The 20,054-nt window shown below is 41.4% G+C and overlaps 1 protein-coding gene across 3 annotated transcripts in view; it reads left to right on the plus strand.

The window, feature by feature from the left end:
- Positions 1-17,848, plus strand: part of ZNF556 (zinc finger protein 556) — a 28,909-nt gene extending 11,061 nt beyond the window's left edge. The window contains exons 1-4 of one of the 3 annotated variants that reach the window (XM_008538127.2): positions 3,359-3,530; positions 13,786-13,912; positions 14,356-14,539; positions 14,925-17,848. In XM_008538127.2, the coding sequence (XP_008536349.2) occupies positions 3,387-3,530; positions 13,786-13,912; positions 14,356-14,539; positions 14,925-16,140 (1,671 nt within the window). In that variant the 5' untranslated portion in view covers positions 3,359-3,386 and the 3' untranslated portion in view covers positions 16,141-17,848. Of the gene's footprint in view, positions 1-3,358; positions 3,531-13,785; positions 13,913-14,355; positions 14,540-14,924 lie in introns of those variants that run through there. The other 2 variants (XM_070622469.1, XM_070622470.1) reach the window with 2 other exon arrangements.
- The last annotated feature ends 2,206 nt before the right edge of the window (positions 17,849-20,054 follow it).

Consider the following 20,054-nt stretch of genomic DNA (forward strand, 5'->3'; position numbering starts at 1 on the left):
TGTAAGTAAGTTTTGGCACATGTATAGGTTCATGAACCCATCCCTGTGATCATAATAAATGAACCACCAAACTCATTTTTGAATGAAGAATAAATCATAAATGGAATATTGGATGGTAGAATTCCCAATATATTAGATACCTATTAAGGAGTAGAGCTCGTTATAGGGATAAAAATGTTTCTATATTATAAAATACAAATGTCATCATATTTCACCAAAAAGATGCAGCAGGCATTGCTGCACAGTGGTAGAAATGATGGATATCTTAACACATGGACAGTAACAAGTGGTTTTCTACAGAGGAATAAGGAATCTTCTTCCTGTCAATTTCACATATACTAATCAACCTACTGAACATTGACATGTGAAGGAGGAAACTAGAACATTCTTAGGAGAAGTTACAGCAAGTGTTTTTATGACTTCAGAATAGCAAGAGTTTTTTTTTTTTTTAATATAAGAAACAACAGTATGTTACAAAGGAAGAGACTGACAAATTCAACTCTTGAAACTGACAACAGTCCATTGGAACGTAGAATAAAGGGAGTACAAAGATAAACCACAGTCTGGGAGAAAATGTTTGCAATACCTACAAATGAAAAAGAGTCATGTCTACAGAATATAAAGAAATCAGAAGAAACCAGCAAACATGCAAATGAGTTACAAGAGAATGACTGATAAATATTTCATAGGACATGAAATATATAAAATGCTCAATATCATCAGTAATTAGTAGAAAGTAATATATAATAACTAGGTAATCCTGTTTCACGCTTACTAGATAGGCAAAAATCAATAAGTTCAGCAATTCCAATGTCAATCATGTGGAGTAAATTTATGCAAAAAATGTTTGGAAGGTAAACTCACACACTCCATTGGCATTTTCTGTAAATTTGAAATTATCCATAGTCTACAACTCAGTAATTTTTCTCCAATATGTAGAGAATTTGTTATGCGTTGGCACTTGGAAACTGAAAAAACAGGAATGATAGGAGCAGCATTTTCACAAAAGCAAAAAATAAACTTGAAACAGCCCAAAGACCATAAAGACGGGAATGGAGGAGTAAACTGGGTGGCCCACGACCTGACACCAGCATATGTGAAATGGACTGAGGTAAAGGAACCAGTGATGGCCACGTTAAGGATAATTTTATTAACATCCTTTCGTAAAAATCTCAAAAGAGGCACGGTAAACGAAACACTACTTAGTGATAAATAATAGGCGGTAAAGCTATGAAGACTACCCATAAGATTCCCCACAGTGGGCACGTCCGGGAGTTGGAGGGAAATGGAGGCAAAGTGGATGCTCGGGGGGTCTATCATCTGCCCAAAGTCTGTTCGTATTGTTTGTGTTCGGTCTACAGAGTTCACACAATATTAATATTTAAACAACATTTTATGCATTCAAAGTATGATATACTTCACTACGAAAATGTAAATTATTTGCATATGAAAAACTTACAATTTAAAAATATTTATTTTGCCATATTATCCAACCGCCTGCCCAGTTTTGACTTCAGTCTCAGTTTGGAAGGGATTCTCAAGTCTTTGATACTGGGTCCATTTAAATTTACCTTTTTTTTTTTGAGGAAGATTAGTCCTGAGCTAACATCTGCTACCAATCCTCCTCTTTTTGCTGAGGAAGGCTGGCCCTGAGCTAACATCCGTGCCCATCTTCCCCTACTTTATACGTGGGACACCTGCCACAGCATGGCTTGCCGAGCGGGGCCATGTCTGAACCTGGGATCCGAACCAGTGAGCCCTGCGCTGCTGAAGCGGAACGTGTGCACTTAACTGCTGTGCCACCGGGCCTGCCCCTAAATTTACTTTTATATTCATTTGAGCAGGATTTGAGTAGAAAAAGATTGGGACTGAGCCCAGTGTTTATTTAGAGAGAACTGGTTACAAAAACTTACATTCACCTTTATAAAAATTAAGGAAGTCACTTACTGATATGAAAAGAACTGCAGGATTTATTTCTGAGCAAAAAAGTCAAAGTGTATATCAATGTGTAAACCATGTTACCTTGGTATGTCAAAGGGAATAAAGAATAATACATAGTTGAAAATGCTTCTCTCCATCAACACTGACCATATGGACAAAAAAACTAATAAAATTGGATTTAGTGGGGCATGGGGCAAGTGGACATGAATGTCAGAGGACATGCTTGTAGCGAGTTTTCAGACTTCTAAATCTCAGGCTGATTTTTTTAAACTTGGCACTCACTTCTAAGTAAGTAACAAAAATAATTAGCTAAATTTTATTTTTAAATACTTTATAAATCAAATGAGTAATATATTTTGAAGGGAAAGCCTCTTTTCTACATGCTAATCCTCTAAGCACTACTTTTTATGAAAGTGGACAATACTTTTAGCCAACTATAAAACGTGAATTTTTTTCTATTTTGTTTGTAAGTAAATTAAGTGACATCAGAGTTTTTACTTCCAGTGGCTCCTAAACTGGAAAGTATTCTCTGAAAAGGGAAGCATGTTAAATGCACCAGGAGTTTTGACCCCATCTGTTAAGTATATTATGTTTCTGGCTCCACTCCAAATTTATATACGCTTTTGTTATTTTCTTCTCTCAGTTTAATTGCCTTCCGGTTATCACAGCCTTTTCCATTTCAGAGTTCTCTAGGGATATACTAAAAAATGGATCTACAATAAATTTCCTTCCAGTGTAAAACGTGAACCTGACAATTTTAATGAACACATCTCATAACTTGTGTTTCTGAGAAGAGTTCCTGTGCACAGGCTCAGGCTGCGGGGCCTCAAACTTCCCACCGGCCCTCAGCAACTGCAGGCTGGAGTTTCTTGATCTGAAGCACCAGATGAGTGGGGTGGGGAAGGATGCGTGAGGCCTTAACACCGTCAACGGTCAAACATCAAACGTATCAGCCCCTGCACTGCACGTGGTGACATCACTGTTAAATGTGTCCTTAAACAGCACAGATCCATGGGTGACCTCGCGGCTCCAGGCCACCCCTGACCCCGGGAGGACACCAGGCCCGCCCATCCTGCCCTGTTCCAGCCCAGCCTGAGCACCCTTCCTTTTCCGGACAAGGGCGATCGCTCCATGGGGAAACGGAATCTGGATGCAGGAGGTGCCGCCAAGCTGCGGGAAGACTCCAGAGTTCACCCTGGGAACCCATAGCCCATTCCACTTCGACGCAAACGCCCCAGGTCTGGCCAACCGGAAGAGGCCAGCCCCACGAGTGTTCCGGTCGTGGGAACTGTCCAATCAGCGGCAGTGGGGTGCGCTGCATAACCAGCCAGTTAAGACAACTGGGGCGGGGCTTGCAGTACTGTCCAATCAGGAGCCGTGGTGGGGGAGGCGTGTCTGGAGCACCTTCCAATCAGGACCGGGGGCGGGCAGTGCTCCCAGCCCGCATGGACGCCGCTCTCCGCCCTCCTCGGTGCCGGGGAGCATCCGCCCTGCACGGTCGCAGGTGTCGCGTCCAGGTCGCTCTCATCTTCTCGGGCCGCAGGGCTGCAGGTAGGACGCCCGGAGAGTCCGGATCGGACCGGGAGATGGTGAGTGCTTGGGGTCGGGTCTCCCCACGTCCCCCGGGGTCCCACCCGAGTCTCCGCCTTCTGCCGCGGGGTGGGGGTCTCCGCGTCCTGTCCCGGCCTCGTCTGGAGTGACCCAGATGCGCACAGCTGCCATCCTCTCGGGTGTCTGGGAATATCAGCCCCTGGTCGGCTCCTCCCAGAGGACAGCCTGCGGGGCGGGCGGGGAGTCTGGGGAGACGGGCTTGGGTGCCCGGGGCTGGGAGGGGTCTCTTGATAGGTCTTGGGTCCCTAACTGACCCCCGGGCACCGCGGAGAGTTTCTTTCCCCCCACCCCAGTTCTCATTCCCTGGAGGGACCATAGTTGTCAGCTGACCGGACGCTGGTATTGAGGGGAACAGACAGAAATGGTTCCTGCTCCCCGGGTTCTCACAGCGGAGGGAGAGAAACTAGCCCAAAAGACAAAGCCCAGCTGGTGAGGTGGTGCCACAACCTGCAAAGCAGAATGCACTTGAGACACAGCGAGGGGAGGGGCCGGTGTCCTTTGGGAGGCTGTTCAGGGAGCATTTCAGTGAACAGGTGGCGGGGGGTGGATGTCCCACGTGGTAGGATGGCCGCGCTTGACCCTTGAGTCATCTATGTCAGTGTTCCAGTTCAGCACGGCCCCTCCCTGCATTTGTCACCTTGGAAAGACTTATTTGGCTATTCACGCCTCCAATTTTTCAGTAAATATAAAATCCACAACTAATAGACTTTGAAAGAGAAGATAATGTATTCCCAAAGAAACAAGAAAGACGTGAATTTCAGAAATAAAAATCGCTCTAATCTTACATTCCATTTGTGAAAAACTCTTCTGTGCCTTTTTTCTCTCCTGGAGCATGTGTGGTTGAGTTTCTCACATCTGTTGTTTTCTCTTCGGTGATGACAAATGGAATTCCAGGGCTTAGCCCTGAGAATGCTACTGGGAAAAAGAATCTGAGAGAAATAGAGAAAACCTTTCTCCCATTATGGACCGCAGAAGAATGAATACACTTCCACACAAAAAACGTTTGATGTATTAATCGGTGAATTACAAAGACTCGCCAAAATGTCAGTTATTCTCCTCTGGCAGGGTGGGGAGTTTTTGACAATGGATAATTCTGTTCTGTCTCATATTATCTGGGCTTCAGAGATTAATGCTAAATCCTCCTGAATCTTGTGCCACCTAGAAGTGTTGAAATATGATTAATGGTTTAGAAAACGTTTTGTTCCCATGAAAATAATAAAGTGACATCTTTATTTTCTGAAAGGAGTAGAGACTTGTGAGTTTTCCTCTGAGCTACAAAATGCGCTGAAAAGTTTTCTTCCCTCCTTTGTCCGTAAACATTGGGTTTTAGTGATTTTGCTGGATTCTTCAAACCCTGGGTTTGTTTCATTTAAATCAGTGGGGTTCAGCAGGAGTGAATAAGCTGGAGTTGGGGGTTGGGCTTTGCCCAGGGACACCAAACTAAGGCCAATCATGAGCCTGCAAAGAGAGAAAAGGACGTGGTTTCTTCCTGAGGGTTTTCCCCTCTGCCTGGGTCCCAGCGTGCCCACACCATCCCGGGGGGGAGTTGTGTGCTTCGAGAGAAGCTGCAGGGCAGTGGAAAGTGTGTGTGTTGGGGGTGATGCCCTTTCGGAGGTTCTGCTTGCCATTCATTGTCTTAGGGTTGTCTCCAGATAGTAGGTTTCGCTTGGGCATGCACAGAGGCAGTGCACTAGGAAAACTGAGAAAGTGTATGAAGGTCAGACTTAGAGAAAGACTCTTCTGGAGACCATCTCCTGGAGAAAGAGTTTATGAATTTGGGGATTTCTTTGGGCTAAAAGCTGAAACAGATTCCAGCTGAGAGTTTCCTCGATAGTGAGAATTGAAGCCTGGAGAGGGAGCATTTCCTCCCTGTGAGGAGGCGTGAGGAGGATGTGTGGAGCCCCAGAGTTCATTGAGCTGTGGAGGCTTCTCATTGGCTGAGCTGCAGAGGCTTCTCATTGGCTGGGCTGTTGCCAGGCGGGGAGAGAAATCTTCCTTCAGTAGCAAAGTAGTTCCACTTCCCGTCGGAGATGAAAGTGTATGTCTCTTCCTGTCTGATGTTAATTGACACATGATAGGGTGTGAGAGCTCCTCCTACAGGCCTTCCTGAGTCCAATTTAGTTAAAGATTCTCTTATTAATTTCCACAGGTGAATGTAAGTGAATTGAGAGAGAAAATGTAAGACAAGAGAATTCTGGAAGCACGCAGAATTTTTCTTCCTTTTTTGGCAAGAGATCTTCCAGATATGGGGTGGGTGTATTTAAATTCTCAGGTTCATTTTTCACTTTCTACATTTTTTTTTGTACATTAGTTATTGTCTCTAGAGAATTTTGAAATTTAAAAGATTGTTCTATTCCTAAGACAATTCCTATTTTAACTGATACAAGGAAAACAACTAAAAGGATATGTAAATTCTTGAAAATCACAGTACATTTAATAGGTTAGGCCCAAACCCCTAATGTATTAAATATTCTACTCATTCTTGACAATACTCCCCAGTTTGAGACAGAGTGGAAGAACAAATGACTCGGCTGTCACTTGTCATCTCAGTTATAAAGAGGTTTGAGATATTTCAGTTTTTGATTTGCACTTTCATGAACTTTAGTGTTCAGGGGATTAAATATTAAAATGGTTTCCTGCATAGAAAAGCGCCTTCCAAATAAAAATTAATAAAAAGCGGGCCAGCCCAGTGGCATAGTGGTTCACACGCTCTGGGCAGCCTGGGGTTTGTGGGTTCAGATCCTGGGCCTGGGACCTACACACTGCTCATCAAGCCATCCTGTGGCAGCGTCCCATAAGCAAAAATGAGGAAGATTGGCAACAGATGTTAGCTCAGGGCCAATCTTCCTCACCAAACAAAATTATTAAAAAGCAAAATATGATTTATATATATTTCTCTTTATGTAAAATATATAATGCATGCAAAGGTAAAAAAAGATCTGTAAAATACTGAAAATTTAACTTAAGAAGACTCTGTGCCAGCATATCCTGGTCTACTCCAGTCCTCTTACCACAGCCACCCTCAGACAACCAGGTGTAATAATTTCTTGTGCATTCTATCAGTGGTTATCTAAAAACAAGCAATTAAAAATACATTATTTTAGGGGCCGGGCTGGTGGTGCAGCAGTTAAGTGCACACGTTCCACTTGGGTGGCCTGGGGTTCACTGGTTCAGATCATCCCAGGTACGGACACGGCACCACTTGTCAAGCCATGCTGTGGCAGGCGTCCCACGTATAAAGTAGAGGAAGATGGGCACAGATGTGAGCTCAGGGCCAGTCTTCCTCAGCAAAAAGAGGAGGATTGGCAGCAGATGTTATTAGTTTTTCTTCCTTTGTTATAGTAAAGGTAACACAGTGTACACATGGCAACACGCTTTTCTTATTTGTTCTATTGATAGTCCTGCGATCTTTTCATATCAATACTTGATGCCTTTGATTCTCATGCAATCAGTTTATGCAATCAGTTCTGTCTGCATAGTCACTTGGTCCGTTTCTAATATTTCACAACCAAAGGCTATGAATCAAAACTGCCATTTTCACATTACATATAAACGAGCATACAAAAAGCATATTATTTTCCAACCTTAACTGAAGCTTTTACTTTTTACTGTGAAATCTACCATGTTCAGAATGCGTAAAAAGTTTTACGGGAAGATTTAAAACTAACAATGTAAATATCCACGGACGCACCATCTAGATTTATAAATGGGTCTTGGGCAGCTGTTACACTCTCCTGACGTGCCCCTCCTTGAACTCACCACCGTCTTGCCACCTTGATGATCACTGTTTCTTTGTTTAACTTTCATGCCTTTACCATCTAGGATTTTCCACTAAGCAGTGTTCTATTTAATTTTGACTCTTCAGAACTTTCAATAAGTAACTACTCATGGAGTTGCAGTGAACAGGCTTTCCTGAGGATTCTTTACATCAGTCTGCTGCTTACATGCTGGTGTCTGTGGCCGCAGACCATCCAGTTTATTCTTCCACTCCACTGCTTTCGGGGTTTGGGTTTTTCAGGTCTGTTTTTCCTCTTGTGAAAAATGCTGCTCGTAGATTCTTGTTTCAGCGTCCAAGTGCAAATACACAGTAAATTATTCCACATAATGGAGAAAAATTGCTGGGTTCTAGATCATGGCTAAGTTTAGATTTACTAGGAAATTCCAAGGGAGTATACCAATAGATTCTCCAAACATCTGTGCATCACTGCTTATTTATTCCATAGGATCGTCAACACATGGGATTGTCTAGGTTTGTTTGCCTTTCTTGGTTTGAGATGGGATCTATTTGAGGTTTTATTTTGCTATTTGCTCAATACCGATGAGGTTGCCTTTTTTTTTTTTTTTTTTTTTGAGGGAGATTAGCCCTCAGCTAACCTCTGTGGCCAATCCTCCTCTTTTTGCTGAGGAAGACTGGCCCTGAGCTCACATCCATGCCCATCTTCCTCCACTTTATACGTGGGACGCCTGCCACAGCATGGCTTGCCAAGCAGTGCCATGTCCGCACCCAGGATCCGAACCGGTGAACCCCTGGCTGCCGAAGCAGAATGTGTGCACTTAACCACTGCACCACTGGGCCGGCCCCTGCATTTCTTTTTAATATGTAGTCTTTCATCTTTGGTGATATGTTTTGGTCATTTTCCTCTTTTTAAAATTAATTTGTTTCATCATTCATTTTTACTCTGCAAATTAATCCCTTTATATTTGTATGTATTGCAAATATCTTTCTCTCAAATTGTGGCTTATCTTTTCAGTCCCATGATTTTAATAATGTTGAAATCCTCAATCTCATCCTTTATAGCCTACTCTTTTTTTCTTATGTGAGCAAATTCTGCCTATTTCTATGTTATAAAATATCTGCCTGTAACTTCTGACAGTATTCCAGTTTTGTCTTTCATATTTAAATCTACTATATATTGATTATTGTCCATGAAATAGATGGGAATAAAATGCATTTTCCTCAATTTGATGCCAGTTTCTCCCTGCCTCGTGTATTAAAGTGTCCATCATTTCTGCACTGCCCTGCAATGGCTGTTCTGTCATTAATCAAAGTTCCAGCTACACAGGGGTCTGTTCAGAATTATTTTGTTTCCATTAGTCTATTTTTTTATCTTTCTGCTAAAACCATACAGCCTGGATTAGCATAGTTTAAAAGTACTTGTGGTATGATAGGCAGGCCTCCACCTTGTTCTTCAGGAAATTTTGTCTTTTTTGGACATTCGTTCTTCCTATTAGGTTTGGAGAAATAGTTTTGACTGATTTTTGTAGAAAATCAGGTTTGGGGATTTAGTGTAATTTCACAGAGACTAGAGGTTTCTTTGGGGGGGGGCTGAAATCTTAGTGACATTGAGTTCTTTCTAAGAACATATGTATGGCATCTTTCCCTTTATTTTATTTTGCTTTGATATTATCAGATAAAGTTAAGGTTTTTTCCCCACTAGAATGTTTTTATAGCCTTCCTTAGAATCCTTCCTTATGTATTAGCTTTAAAAAAAAGTTTGATGAGGGGCTGGCCCCGTGGCCGAGTGGTTAAGTTCGCGTGCTCTGCTGCAGGCGGCCCAGTGTTTCGTCGGTTCGAATCCTGGGCGCGGACATGGCACTGCTCGTCAGACCACGCTGAGGCAGCGTCCCACATGCCACAACTAGAGGAACCCACAACGAAGAATACACAACTATGTACCGGGGGGCTTTGGGGAGAAAAAGGAAAAAATAAAATCTTTAAAAAAAAAAGTTTGATGAGATGTAATTCACATATCATACAATTCACCAATTTAAAGTGTCCAATTCAGTGGGTTTCAGTTTATTCAGATACGTGCAACCATCACTTCAGTCAATTTTAGAGCATCTTCATCGCCTCAGAGGAAACCTCCTACCCTTCAGCTATCACCTTCCATTCCCCACTCCGAGCCATAAATAACCACGAACGTCTCTATAGATTTCGTTATTCTGGACATTTCCCATGAATGCAATAATATAATTTGTAGTATTTTCTTGGACAAGTTCAGGTCTGCTGTTGAGTCCCCCTTTTTAATTTCAGTTATTGTGCTTTTCAACTCCAGAATTTTCATTTGGTTCATTTGAAATAACTTCTCTTTCTTTATTGATGTTATTTGATGCGTCATTGTCGTCACACCTTCCATTACTTTAATCATTCTTTCAGTTCTTGGAATATTTATAATGGTTACTTTGGAGGCTTTTTCTGTTAAATGCAGCATCTCTTCACTCTCACAGTTTCTCTTGCCTGCTTATTTTTCTGCTGTAAGGGTCATAATTTCCTTTTTCTTTGCATGCTTTGTAGTTTTTATTAGAAACTGGACATTATAGATAATATACAGTAGCAACTTTGGGTACTGGCCCCTCTCCTCTGGGGCTTGCTGGGTTTTTTTAATTCGCGTTTGCTTGGTGACTGGCCGGATTATCTTAGCCCAGTCTATGTCACTGCTCTCCCCACCTCCTGTAGTGTCCAGTCTCTCATGTTCCTCCTCAGGGAGGCACCGCTCTGTGTACGCCCACAGACACCCTGGGATGGCAGTAGTGTTGACAGGGCTTTCTTCCTTTCTTCCCCTGACCATCGGCAGCTGTCAGGCTCCACTAATTGTAGGCTGATGGCTTTATTGTTTTGAACATGCCCTGGTGCATTCCTTGCTCTATAGACTAATCCAGTCACCTTTGGGCTCTTTTGAAGGCATAGTTCGATAAGTCAGTTTGTTAATTGTTCAGACGCTAGGAGGGCTCCTCCCAGCTGCCTCTTTCCCTGTTTTTCTCCTGCAAACAAGGTGGATTACAATTTTGCCTGTATTTTGAATCTCCTTCCAGTTGCCTTTCACCACCACCTCTGTTTCTGAGAGCACCCTTAGTCTTGATCTTCTTCATGCTCTGTTGCAAATGAAGTTAGTTCCTTGGGAAGAGACTAGGAGCGATCTGTCTTACAGCTGGATTCTTCCCCAGTCAAAGTCTTTGGGCACTGGAGCAGGATGGGGCAGTGGAACGCTTCTTATCTGAGTGACAGCCTCGCTTTAGGAGCTGAGAAAAGGGCAGTAGCTTGAGCTCTTCTCAGTTTGCCTCTCTTGGGTGTGGAACCCACACCTTAGGAGGCAGAACAGAAGCAATCAGGTCACCAGTATTCTCAGCACCCCTACTCACTGCAGAGCCTCCACTCCACAAGTGGGGGCTGGGGGAAAGAGGGGGCCCCACCTCTCGACTGCACTCGCGTGGAACTTCATCTCAGTAGCAGCTACCTGGGGCAGGATGGGAAATGCTGATCTCCTCTTCCTCCTCTGACTGGGAGCTCTGGGGACAGGGAGCCTGTGTTCGCGGCTGCAGTCTGAAATGGAAATCCAGGGAGAGAGGGAGTGGTCTTGGTTCCAATACCACAGACTCTCACTTTTCCTCCTGAGTTTTCATAGATTTTCTTGAATAGCTGTTTCTTCATTTACAATATGCTCTTAGGACTATTTCCAGAGGCTTTAAAGGGTTGTTTTTAAAGCAGTTTTCACCAGTTTCACTGGGGAGCAGATCCACCGAGCTCCTCATACTGTCATGCAGCTGGGTTAGATTTTTAACATTAGTTTTCCAACTTACTTTTGTTATTAAATAGAAAGGCAATGAATTTCATTTTTATATTGTGTTTTTATTCTAGAATCTTGCTAAAATTCTTATTCTATGGTTCATTTGGTTCTGTTTGGGTCCTACAGGTACATTTGTTAGTGCTATGCAGAACAATAACCTTTGATTCTTTTGTAATTCTTGTACATTTGTTTATTTTTAGCTGGCACCGGGTTGGATCTTTAGTATAATGTTGACTAAGAGTAAGGCAATGAGAAGCTAGTTCTGTACTTTTTTGGGTAGGAAACAATGGACTTCACACCATTTATATGATCCTTTTTGAACAGTGTTTTTCAGTATGCCCTTTATCAGCCTGTGCATATTACCATCTGTTCGCAAATGCTATGAGTTTTTTTTTTTTTCATGTATTTCTGTTGAATTTTATAAAGTGGCTTTCTATAACTCTTAAGATGATTTTAGGTAAATTATATTAATTGACTGTAGAGTTTCATTGTAAAGTATAACATATATGGAGAAAAGTGCATAAGACATACATACGGTCCATAGAAATAATAAAAAATAAGCACCTGTGAAATAAAACCCAGCCCTAGATCTAGAACGATGCTTGACATCAGACACCCCACTGGAAATGATTCCCAGTGGCAGGCCCCCTCACTCTCCTGGAGTAACCAATATCTTGAATTATATGATGGTAATATCCATGCTTTTCTTTATACTTTTATCACCTGTGTATGCATCCTTAAAGATACTCTAATTTTGCATGCAAATGAAATCACAGTGTGTATACTATTTTATGTCAGGTTTCTTTTGTTCATGGTCTTCCATGGAGTAAAAACAGTTCATTCACCTTCATTGCTCTCTTGTCCTCACTTGCAGGGATATCCTATTACTGTGTATTAACTCTACTGCTAGTGGCTACTTGAGCGTTTTCAAATTTTTGCCATTACTGTCAGTGCTTCTAAAAACTTTTATGCATGTATCCACTTGGATGTCTTGTTCGCATCCGCATCTCAGTACGCCCTATGCTGGTTCCCCATCCTCTTCCCAAGAACATAATCCACGTATGGCCTTCTACATCTCAGTGGATGAAAACTCCTTTATTCCAGGTTTCTGGCATGAAATCATCAGAGTCATCCTCAGTTCTCCTGTCTTGCCCCAACTTCAGACCATCAGGATTCTGTAGCTCTTACCTGTGTCTACCCTGCACACTCATCTGTGGCCACCCAGGCTGGTTATGGCTTTACCCTCCTAACAGATGTCCTGGCCTCTACATCTGCCTCCTACAGTCTCGTCTCAAAGCAACTGATGGATCATTAAAGCTATCAGATGACATCACTCCTCTGTGCAAAACCCTGAAGTACTTCCGCATTTCTCACAGAGTCAAGCCAACTAGTTCCCACGAGACGGTGTGCCCCCTCCCGTCACTCTCCACTGTCCTTGACTGTTACTCCCCATCTCACTGTGCTCCAGTCATCCCAGTCTCTGGCTCTGTGTCTTCGCCCATTCAGGCTGCTATAGCACAATACCACAGAGCAGCTTATAAACAGCAGAAATTTATTTCTCACAGCTCTGGAAGCTGAGAAGCCCAAGATCAAGGGACCAGCATGGTCGTTTTCTAGTTGGGCCCTCTTCCTGGTTCATAGCTGGTGCCTTCTCACTGTGTCCTCACATGTGGAAAAGATGAAGCATCTCTCTCAGGCCCCTTTTATAAGGACTCTTAACCTGTTCCTCAAGGTCAAGAAGACCAATAGTAACTACTCTGTTATGCTTCTGGTGGAAAGAGCTGTTCTGGCATCTTATAACCTCAGTGTGAGTGCATGTGTGTGTGTGTGTGTGTGTGTACTCAAAACTAGTGCACAGGAATACTAAGGTTCATGAATGTGGGGATTATGGAAAGGTCTAAGTTCTCATGTGTTCATTTTCCTTTCTCCTCCTTCTCAATACCTCTTCTCTCTCAACTGAAGGGACATGGAAGAAGGAAGAGTAGCAACCAATTCTATGATAAATAATACACATATAAGTTAAAATTAACATTTCTCCAGAAATATGTCTTCAGGCAGCCAACTGGATCTAATTCTGGTGGCGTGGAGTGCATCAAAACATAGGTTAGCTGGCCCACCTTGCAAGTTGGGTTTCCACAGACCCTTGCGCCTCTCATGGTTGTTAAGGGGAAAAGTAGGAAAAGCTCCTAGTCCTTCAGTGTGTTTTTTCGTATTAGAATCTTGTCCAGTGTGTTTTTACTCATTAGAACCTCATCCAATGTGTTTTTTCTTATTAGAACCTCCTCCAGGTTTGAACTTGTGGTTCGTGTAGTGCTGAGTGAGGGAGTGGGCAGTAAGGAAAGAGCTGTGTCACAAGGAATTGGTAGTCATAAAATGGAAATATCTGTTTCACTTATAGAGCATTTCTCTTATTTCTCCAGCGTGTTCTGGACTATTCCAGACTTTGCGAAGAGAGAGGAATCAGATAGGAAGGGTCACAGTAGAAATGCAGAGAGAGAGAAGTTCAGTGAGTTAGTGGTGCTGTTAAAACTGACACAGGAAGCAAGTGTGGACACAGAGTGCATGTGGGGAGACCACAGGAGCTTACTTGAACTTCCTGTGAGTTGAGTCCAATTCCCCTGTGTTGTCAGTGTCACCCATTCTCCTACACCTAAGTGGTCTGTTTTAGGACTCGCTGGTCTTTGAGGATGTGGCTGTGGACTTCACCCCGGAGGAGTGGGCTCTGCTGGATGGTGCTCAGAGGAAGCTCTACAGAGACGTGATGCTGGAGACCTTCAGAAACTTGATCTCAGTAGGTAAGGACGGCATCATTCTGTCACCTAGTTATTTAGAGAATAAATACTTCTCACTCATCAAGCCTATTCCAATATTCGGAATATAGAAGGGAACTACATTGGCAAATAAGACAGACATTGTCACAGCTGTCATGGATGTAGAATCTAATACTTTCTCTGTGATAATAAAGATCTACCTATTAACCTGTGTTTTTCTTTCTGTCTAAAAGACTTAGGGTCCTTTAGTGTCATCAGTGAGGGTATATATCCATGGGTGCTTTGCAAGCACAGAGGGCTTTGTTGTTTGAAACCTTGTGATGGTTTTTCTGTGCATATTACATTTCCTACCATTTTCACCTTTTGTGCCTGTTAATAATGAAGTCCTGAAACAGCTAAGCTCCTGAATGTGTTTCTTTGTTCTCAAGTGCCTTCCTCATGAGATTTGTTCACTTTTTTGGTTTCAGATAATGAGATTCAACTTAAAACCAATGGGTCCATTTCTCAGCGAGATATTTTTGAAGAAAAATTATCCAATGAACAGAAAATAGCAAGGTTCACAAAAAATGATTCCTGGACCTCCCTTTTAGGAGAAAGTTGGGAAGACCAGTGCATTGAAGACAAGCACAACAACCAGGGGAGACATTTGAGGTGAGTGACAGGAGAAAGCAGTAATCCCAGAGAGAACCTCAGTATTTCATGAAATTAAAAACAACCCCATAAACCCAGCTCCAAATTTGTTTATTGACAGATAATTTTCCTCCCAACTATTTTTCTTAATGTGACTTAGACATTGAGTGGTTGAAAGATAATTCAGTTGGAAACAATTATCAGGAAACCCCATATGTGAGAAACACTGTTGTAGTAGTGAGCTATGGTCAAGCCTTCTTCCAGAGTATTTAGTCTACTCCACTTTGAAGTAATTAAAAAAGGACAGAAAATCTACATTTACACAAAAATAGTAAAAAATGTATCCTACTACTCCTTAATAAATATTAATACATAAACCATTAATAACATGCTTCTCCTTTTTTAGCAGAAATCATATGGTGGAGAGATTCTGTGATAGTAGTAAAGGTAATAAATATAGAGAAACGTTCAGTCATATTCGAAATCGTAAACTGTACAGAAAAACTACTACTAGACTAAAGCTGTATGAATGCAGTCAGTGTGGAAAAGTCTTCAGGCATCGTTCGTCCCTTAAGAGGCACAAAAGAAGTCACACTGGACGCAAACTCTATCAATGTGAGGAATGTGGGAAAGCCTTCAGTTGTTCTTCATACCTAAGAAACCACGTGAAAACTCACAGTGGAGAGAAACCTTATGCGTGTGAACTTTGTGGGAAAACATTTATTCGTTCCCATTCCCTCACTGGACATATAAGGAGTCACACTGGAGAGAAGCCCTATGAATGTAAGGAATGTGGGAAAGCCTTCAGTTGTCCTAAATCCTTTCGAGTACATGTGATGATGCACACTGGAGGGAAACCCTATGAGTGTAAGCAGTGTGGGAAAGGCTTCAGTTGTCCCAAGTCCTTTCGAGTACATATGATAATGCACACTGGAGAGAAACCCTATGAGTGTAAGCAGTGTGGGAAAGCCTACTGTTGGCTCACATCCTTTCAAAGACATGTGAGAATTCACAATGGAGAGAAACCCTATAAATGTGAAAAGTGTGGGAAAGCATTTGGTTGGCCCTCATCCTTACACAAACATGTCAGAATGCACACTGAAGAGAAACCTATAAATGTAAGCAATGTGGGAAAGCTTTCACCCGGCCCTCATCCTTCCAAAAACATAAGAATGCAGACTGGAGAGAAACGCTATAAATGTGAAAAATGTGGGAAAATGTTTGGTTGGTCCTCATCTTTACACAAACATGCCAAAAAGCATACTGAAGAGAAATGTATAAATGTGAGCAATGTGGGAAAGCCTTCAGGTGACCCCCATCCTTCCAAAAATGCAGGCATGCAGACTAGAGAGAAACCCTATAAATGTGAAAAATGTGGGAAAGCATTTGGCTGGTCCTCATCCTTACACAAACATGTCAGAAAGCACACTGGAGAGAAACCTATAAATGTAAGCAATGTGGGAAAGCCTTCAACTGGCACACATCCTTCCAAAACAGTAAGAATGCAGACTAGAGAGAAACCTTATGCATGTGAAAAATGTGGGAAAGATTTCAGTTGTCCCAAATCCTTTCAAGGTCATGTGAGAACCCATAGTGGAAAGAAAACCTGTAAATATAAGTAATGTGGGCAAGTCTGATGCAAATTAATTCAAGTATAACAGTTTAGAAAATTCACACCAGGACAGAAATTTTATAAAAGCTATAAATATGGTATTGCCTTAATCAGTACCTCATCCTTAAAGTGGGCCCATAGCAAATGAATTTTTATTTCTTTTTCAAGTAGACATTAAGATTAGAATTCCTAAGAATTCTCTAAATATGTCTATAGTACATGAATTTTGAGATATAATGAGTTTTCCCCTCTTAAATTCAATTAATTTTTTTTTTCCATTTTGAAGTGTGATGCACCCATTGGGTGATTTGAAGTGTATCTTAAATATGCATTAGGTTTACTTTTTATATGTTTTTTTAATTGTCCTGTAAGTATGGAGCCATTAGACACTGGTATTTGTTGAGGTTTTCTTACTGGCCCAGTGAGTTCCAAACTGGATATCACTTATCCATTACATATATTCTACCTTACTATTTTACTGAAAAAACCTACAATTTTTAACGTCAACACTTTATACTTACATAAGGTATGTGTTATCAACAGCTATCTTTTTGGCCAGAGGATCATTATTCCATTTTTCTGGCTCGCAAATTTGTAAATAATGGAAGTTGGCAGAAATTTGTAAGTATGCAAAAGTCTTGAAAGAGTGTAGTTTTGCACGAACTATTATTTTGATCTGTTGCTGTGTGTTCTTTGTCTTGCTTCTGGCTGGCAACTGGACGATAGGTTTGAATTAAGAGAGACAGTGAAATCTAGAGGTGGAGATGGTTCTGTTGTTATATCAATGTAGGTAAGGCTAGCAACTACATTTCCCAGGATACCTTCTCTATAGGGTTCCATGATAGAATTCTGTAATAACTCAAGTTGTGTGAGATTTGGAAGAAGTTATTCAGTTCATCAAGCCACCACTCTACAGGGAGAGAGACATCTGCATGGGGACTTTGTGGACATCAGCCTCCAGCCTATTTTCCTGAGTGCTGGCCCTGCTGATTCAAAGTATCCTCAAAACAAACACCAATGGCTTGACTTCCCTTTTATGAGAGGTATGGGCTTCCACAGACATCCCTACCAGCTTTCCCATCTGAATGCACCTCCACGGGCAGACATCCAGTTTGCATTTTCCTGCAATTCCTATGCCGTCCACCAGACCACTGATTAGGATGTCACGGCTGTTGATCTCACCTGATGCTCTGACTCCCCTTTTCTCTGGATCTTACCATATTTATACAGTCTAATTTGTATACTGGACACCTCATTCTCTTAATACTTCTAGTGCTTCTGTGTTTCTGATTCCACCACAACAGATATAATGGTGCAGCCATAAGAACACATGAGACTGTTTGTCCCTGCTGCATTGTGACAGGCTTCCCTGGGCCAGTCCTCCTCTGAGATAAATAAGCACATTACTGATATACTGAGCAGACTGTGTGGGTTTTCTGTTACTCAGAGCTGAATACAATCCCTCAGTATGTGTTCAATTATTAAGTTTGATTATGTGTGATTAAACATAATGTGTATTTTTTTGGTTGGACAAAAGCTGTGTTTCTGAGAAATACCCTATTAACTGTTTTCAAAAAAGTTGTATACTACATATATAAAATATTTCTGAGAAATATATTGACTGTGTTTTCAAATGAGTTGTGTACTAACAAATGTCAATTTCTATTTTTCATTTACTGGAAAGATATATTAAAATATTGCAACTATGAGTTATCAAATCAACTTTATAACTTGTGAATTTAAGTACTATGCTGAGTCAATATTACCAGGTGCACACAAGTTTAGGCATTTTTCTTTCTAGTAAGTTTTGCTTCTTATATTGTTACAATTTTATCAATATAACTTCTTATTCATTCATAATGGTAAAAATTATTTTATCAATTTAATTAAGTACTAAATAAGTCTAGTAAGGATATAAAAATACCCTGATGAGCAAAAATTTTAACCTTTATTGGATAATACCAAAGCAGAAATGTAGTAAAATATAAGCTATGACAAGGGAGATCATAGGAAAGGCAGAATGAAGGACCAGGGCCTCAGTGAGTAAGGATATCATCATTCACGTATTTTTATACCATCTAACATGCCTTAAACATCATTTCTGGAACTGTTCAAGGGTGTTAGTCAACAACAGATAGTGATACAGAAACAATCCTCAGTTCATGGAGTTAACAGTAATTATTTCCCACAAAAATAAAGTGATAGTTTAGCCCATTTTTTGCGATGATTAAAAATTTTAGGGCATGTCATATGTGTTTATGAGACTGGACTTTGGTATCCGGGACCAGAATCTTCACACTGATTTGCACCACTGTGTAGGGGTTTGTGTTTACCATCCTTGTGAAAGTATTTGAAGTTGCATTATATATTTGGCATTATCATTTTGCTATTCTCAAACCTTGCCTGACAAAGTTTGTTCTGCAGAAAACTGAGTTCCTCACAGTTTGAGGAAGCTTTGTGGTTATCTGCACAGTTCTAGCCCTCATGAGTCTTTTCCTATGAGCAGAGAGATATCTATGCAAGTTCGCTATGATTTCCTGGTAGAAGCAAGAAGAGCTATAGATGGAAAAAGGGGAACTACCCAAGGAACAAGTGAAGTGAGCTGCAGACAGGGGGTATCATTTTGAGTGACATTCCAATTTATTAGATATACTCAAATAGGGAAAATTTTAATGCCTTTTTATAGGAGAAGGTGTAAACTTCTACATTTTTATTGAGATGTAATTGTCATATAACATTATATTCGTTTCAGGTGTACAATATGATTCAATATTTGTATATATTGTGAAATGATCACCACAGTAAATCGTTAACATTCATCACCACACATTAAATTTTTGTCTTAATGATGCACAAAGCCCCAAATGCCCATTTTGCTTTTCACAGGTATTGTTTCCACATGCTTAGACTCCCAGCACATATTTGGAAAGAGGAAAATATAAAAGAGCTCTGTGTTTAATTAAAGGGCAAATGAAGTCCAATCTTTGTCCGTTTTTCCATGTTAACTCTTGTTTTCATAGCACAGCAGAGATCAGTGTCATGTCATAATCAGTATGACCTCATTTGATCACCACTCCCCAACGCCCTTCCCACTGTACAGATGACAACGGTTAAGTGTGGGAGCAGAGTCCTGCCTAAGCTTATGCACCCAATAATGATAATGGAATCCTTCTACTTTGAAGGCCTAATGTGTGCCACAACCTGTACTGGGCACTGTCAAAACTGAAATCTCAAAACAACTCTGGAGGAAAAGTATAATCACACAGTTTCCAAAAGACAGCATCAAATTTTAAACATAGTAAAACAAGATGGCTACATTTACATGACACCCTGGAAAAAAACAAAGGTATAGGGAACTAGGAGAGGTCACGGGTTAACAGTGTGGCCAGTGTGTCTACAAATGGGCCCTAGAAGGTTGTTTTCTTGGGAGTGATGGAGTGTTCTGTATCCTGATCATGGTGGTACATGCATGCATTTATAAAAACTCGCAGAACTACAAGCACCATTGTGAATTTTACTATTTTAAAGTGAATTAGTAGAAAACACAGAAAAATCTCTTATGAACTAAGAGGGAACTTAAACTCCCCCAAACCTTGATTTTCAGGTGTGCAACAACTGTACTTCCACCTCCCAAAGACTCGTGACCCAGCAGGCCTGTACTGGAACCCCGTCTGAAGTTAGGAAACTCTCTCCAGGGTCACACCCGCCCTCACCTCAGTCACTTTACCCAAGGGAAGTGAGAGCATCATGTCTCTAGGTTCACACCATGTGTCTGGGGCCAGAACCCTGGGAGTGCTGTGATTTCAAACTTAAAAGGAATTCCAGAGAGGGCCCAAGGGGATCCTCCAGGGGGAAGTGGAAGTGGCGGTGGTTCCTAATCCTTGGGCATTGACACCATGTCCTGTACTGACACCATCTGCCACT

The sequence above is a fragment of the Equus przewalskii genome, chromosome 6, assembly GCF_037783145.1.
Source record: "Equus przewalskii isolate Varuska chromosome 6, EquPr2, whole genome shotgun sequence".
NCBI lineage: Eukaryota > Metazoa > Chordata > Mammalia > Perissodactyla > Equidae > Equus > Equus przewalskii.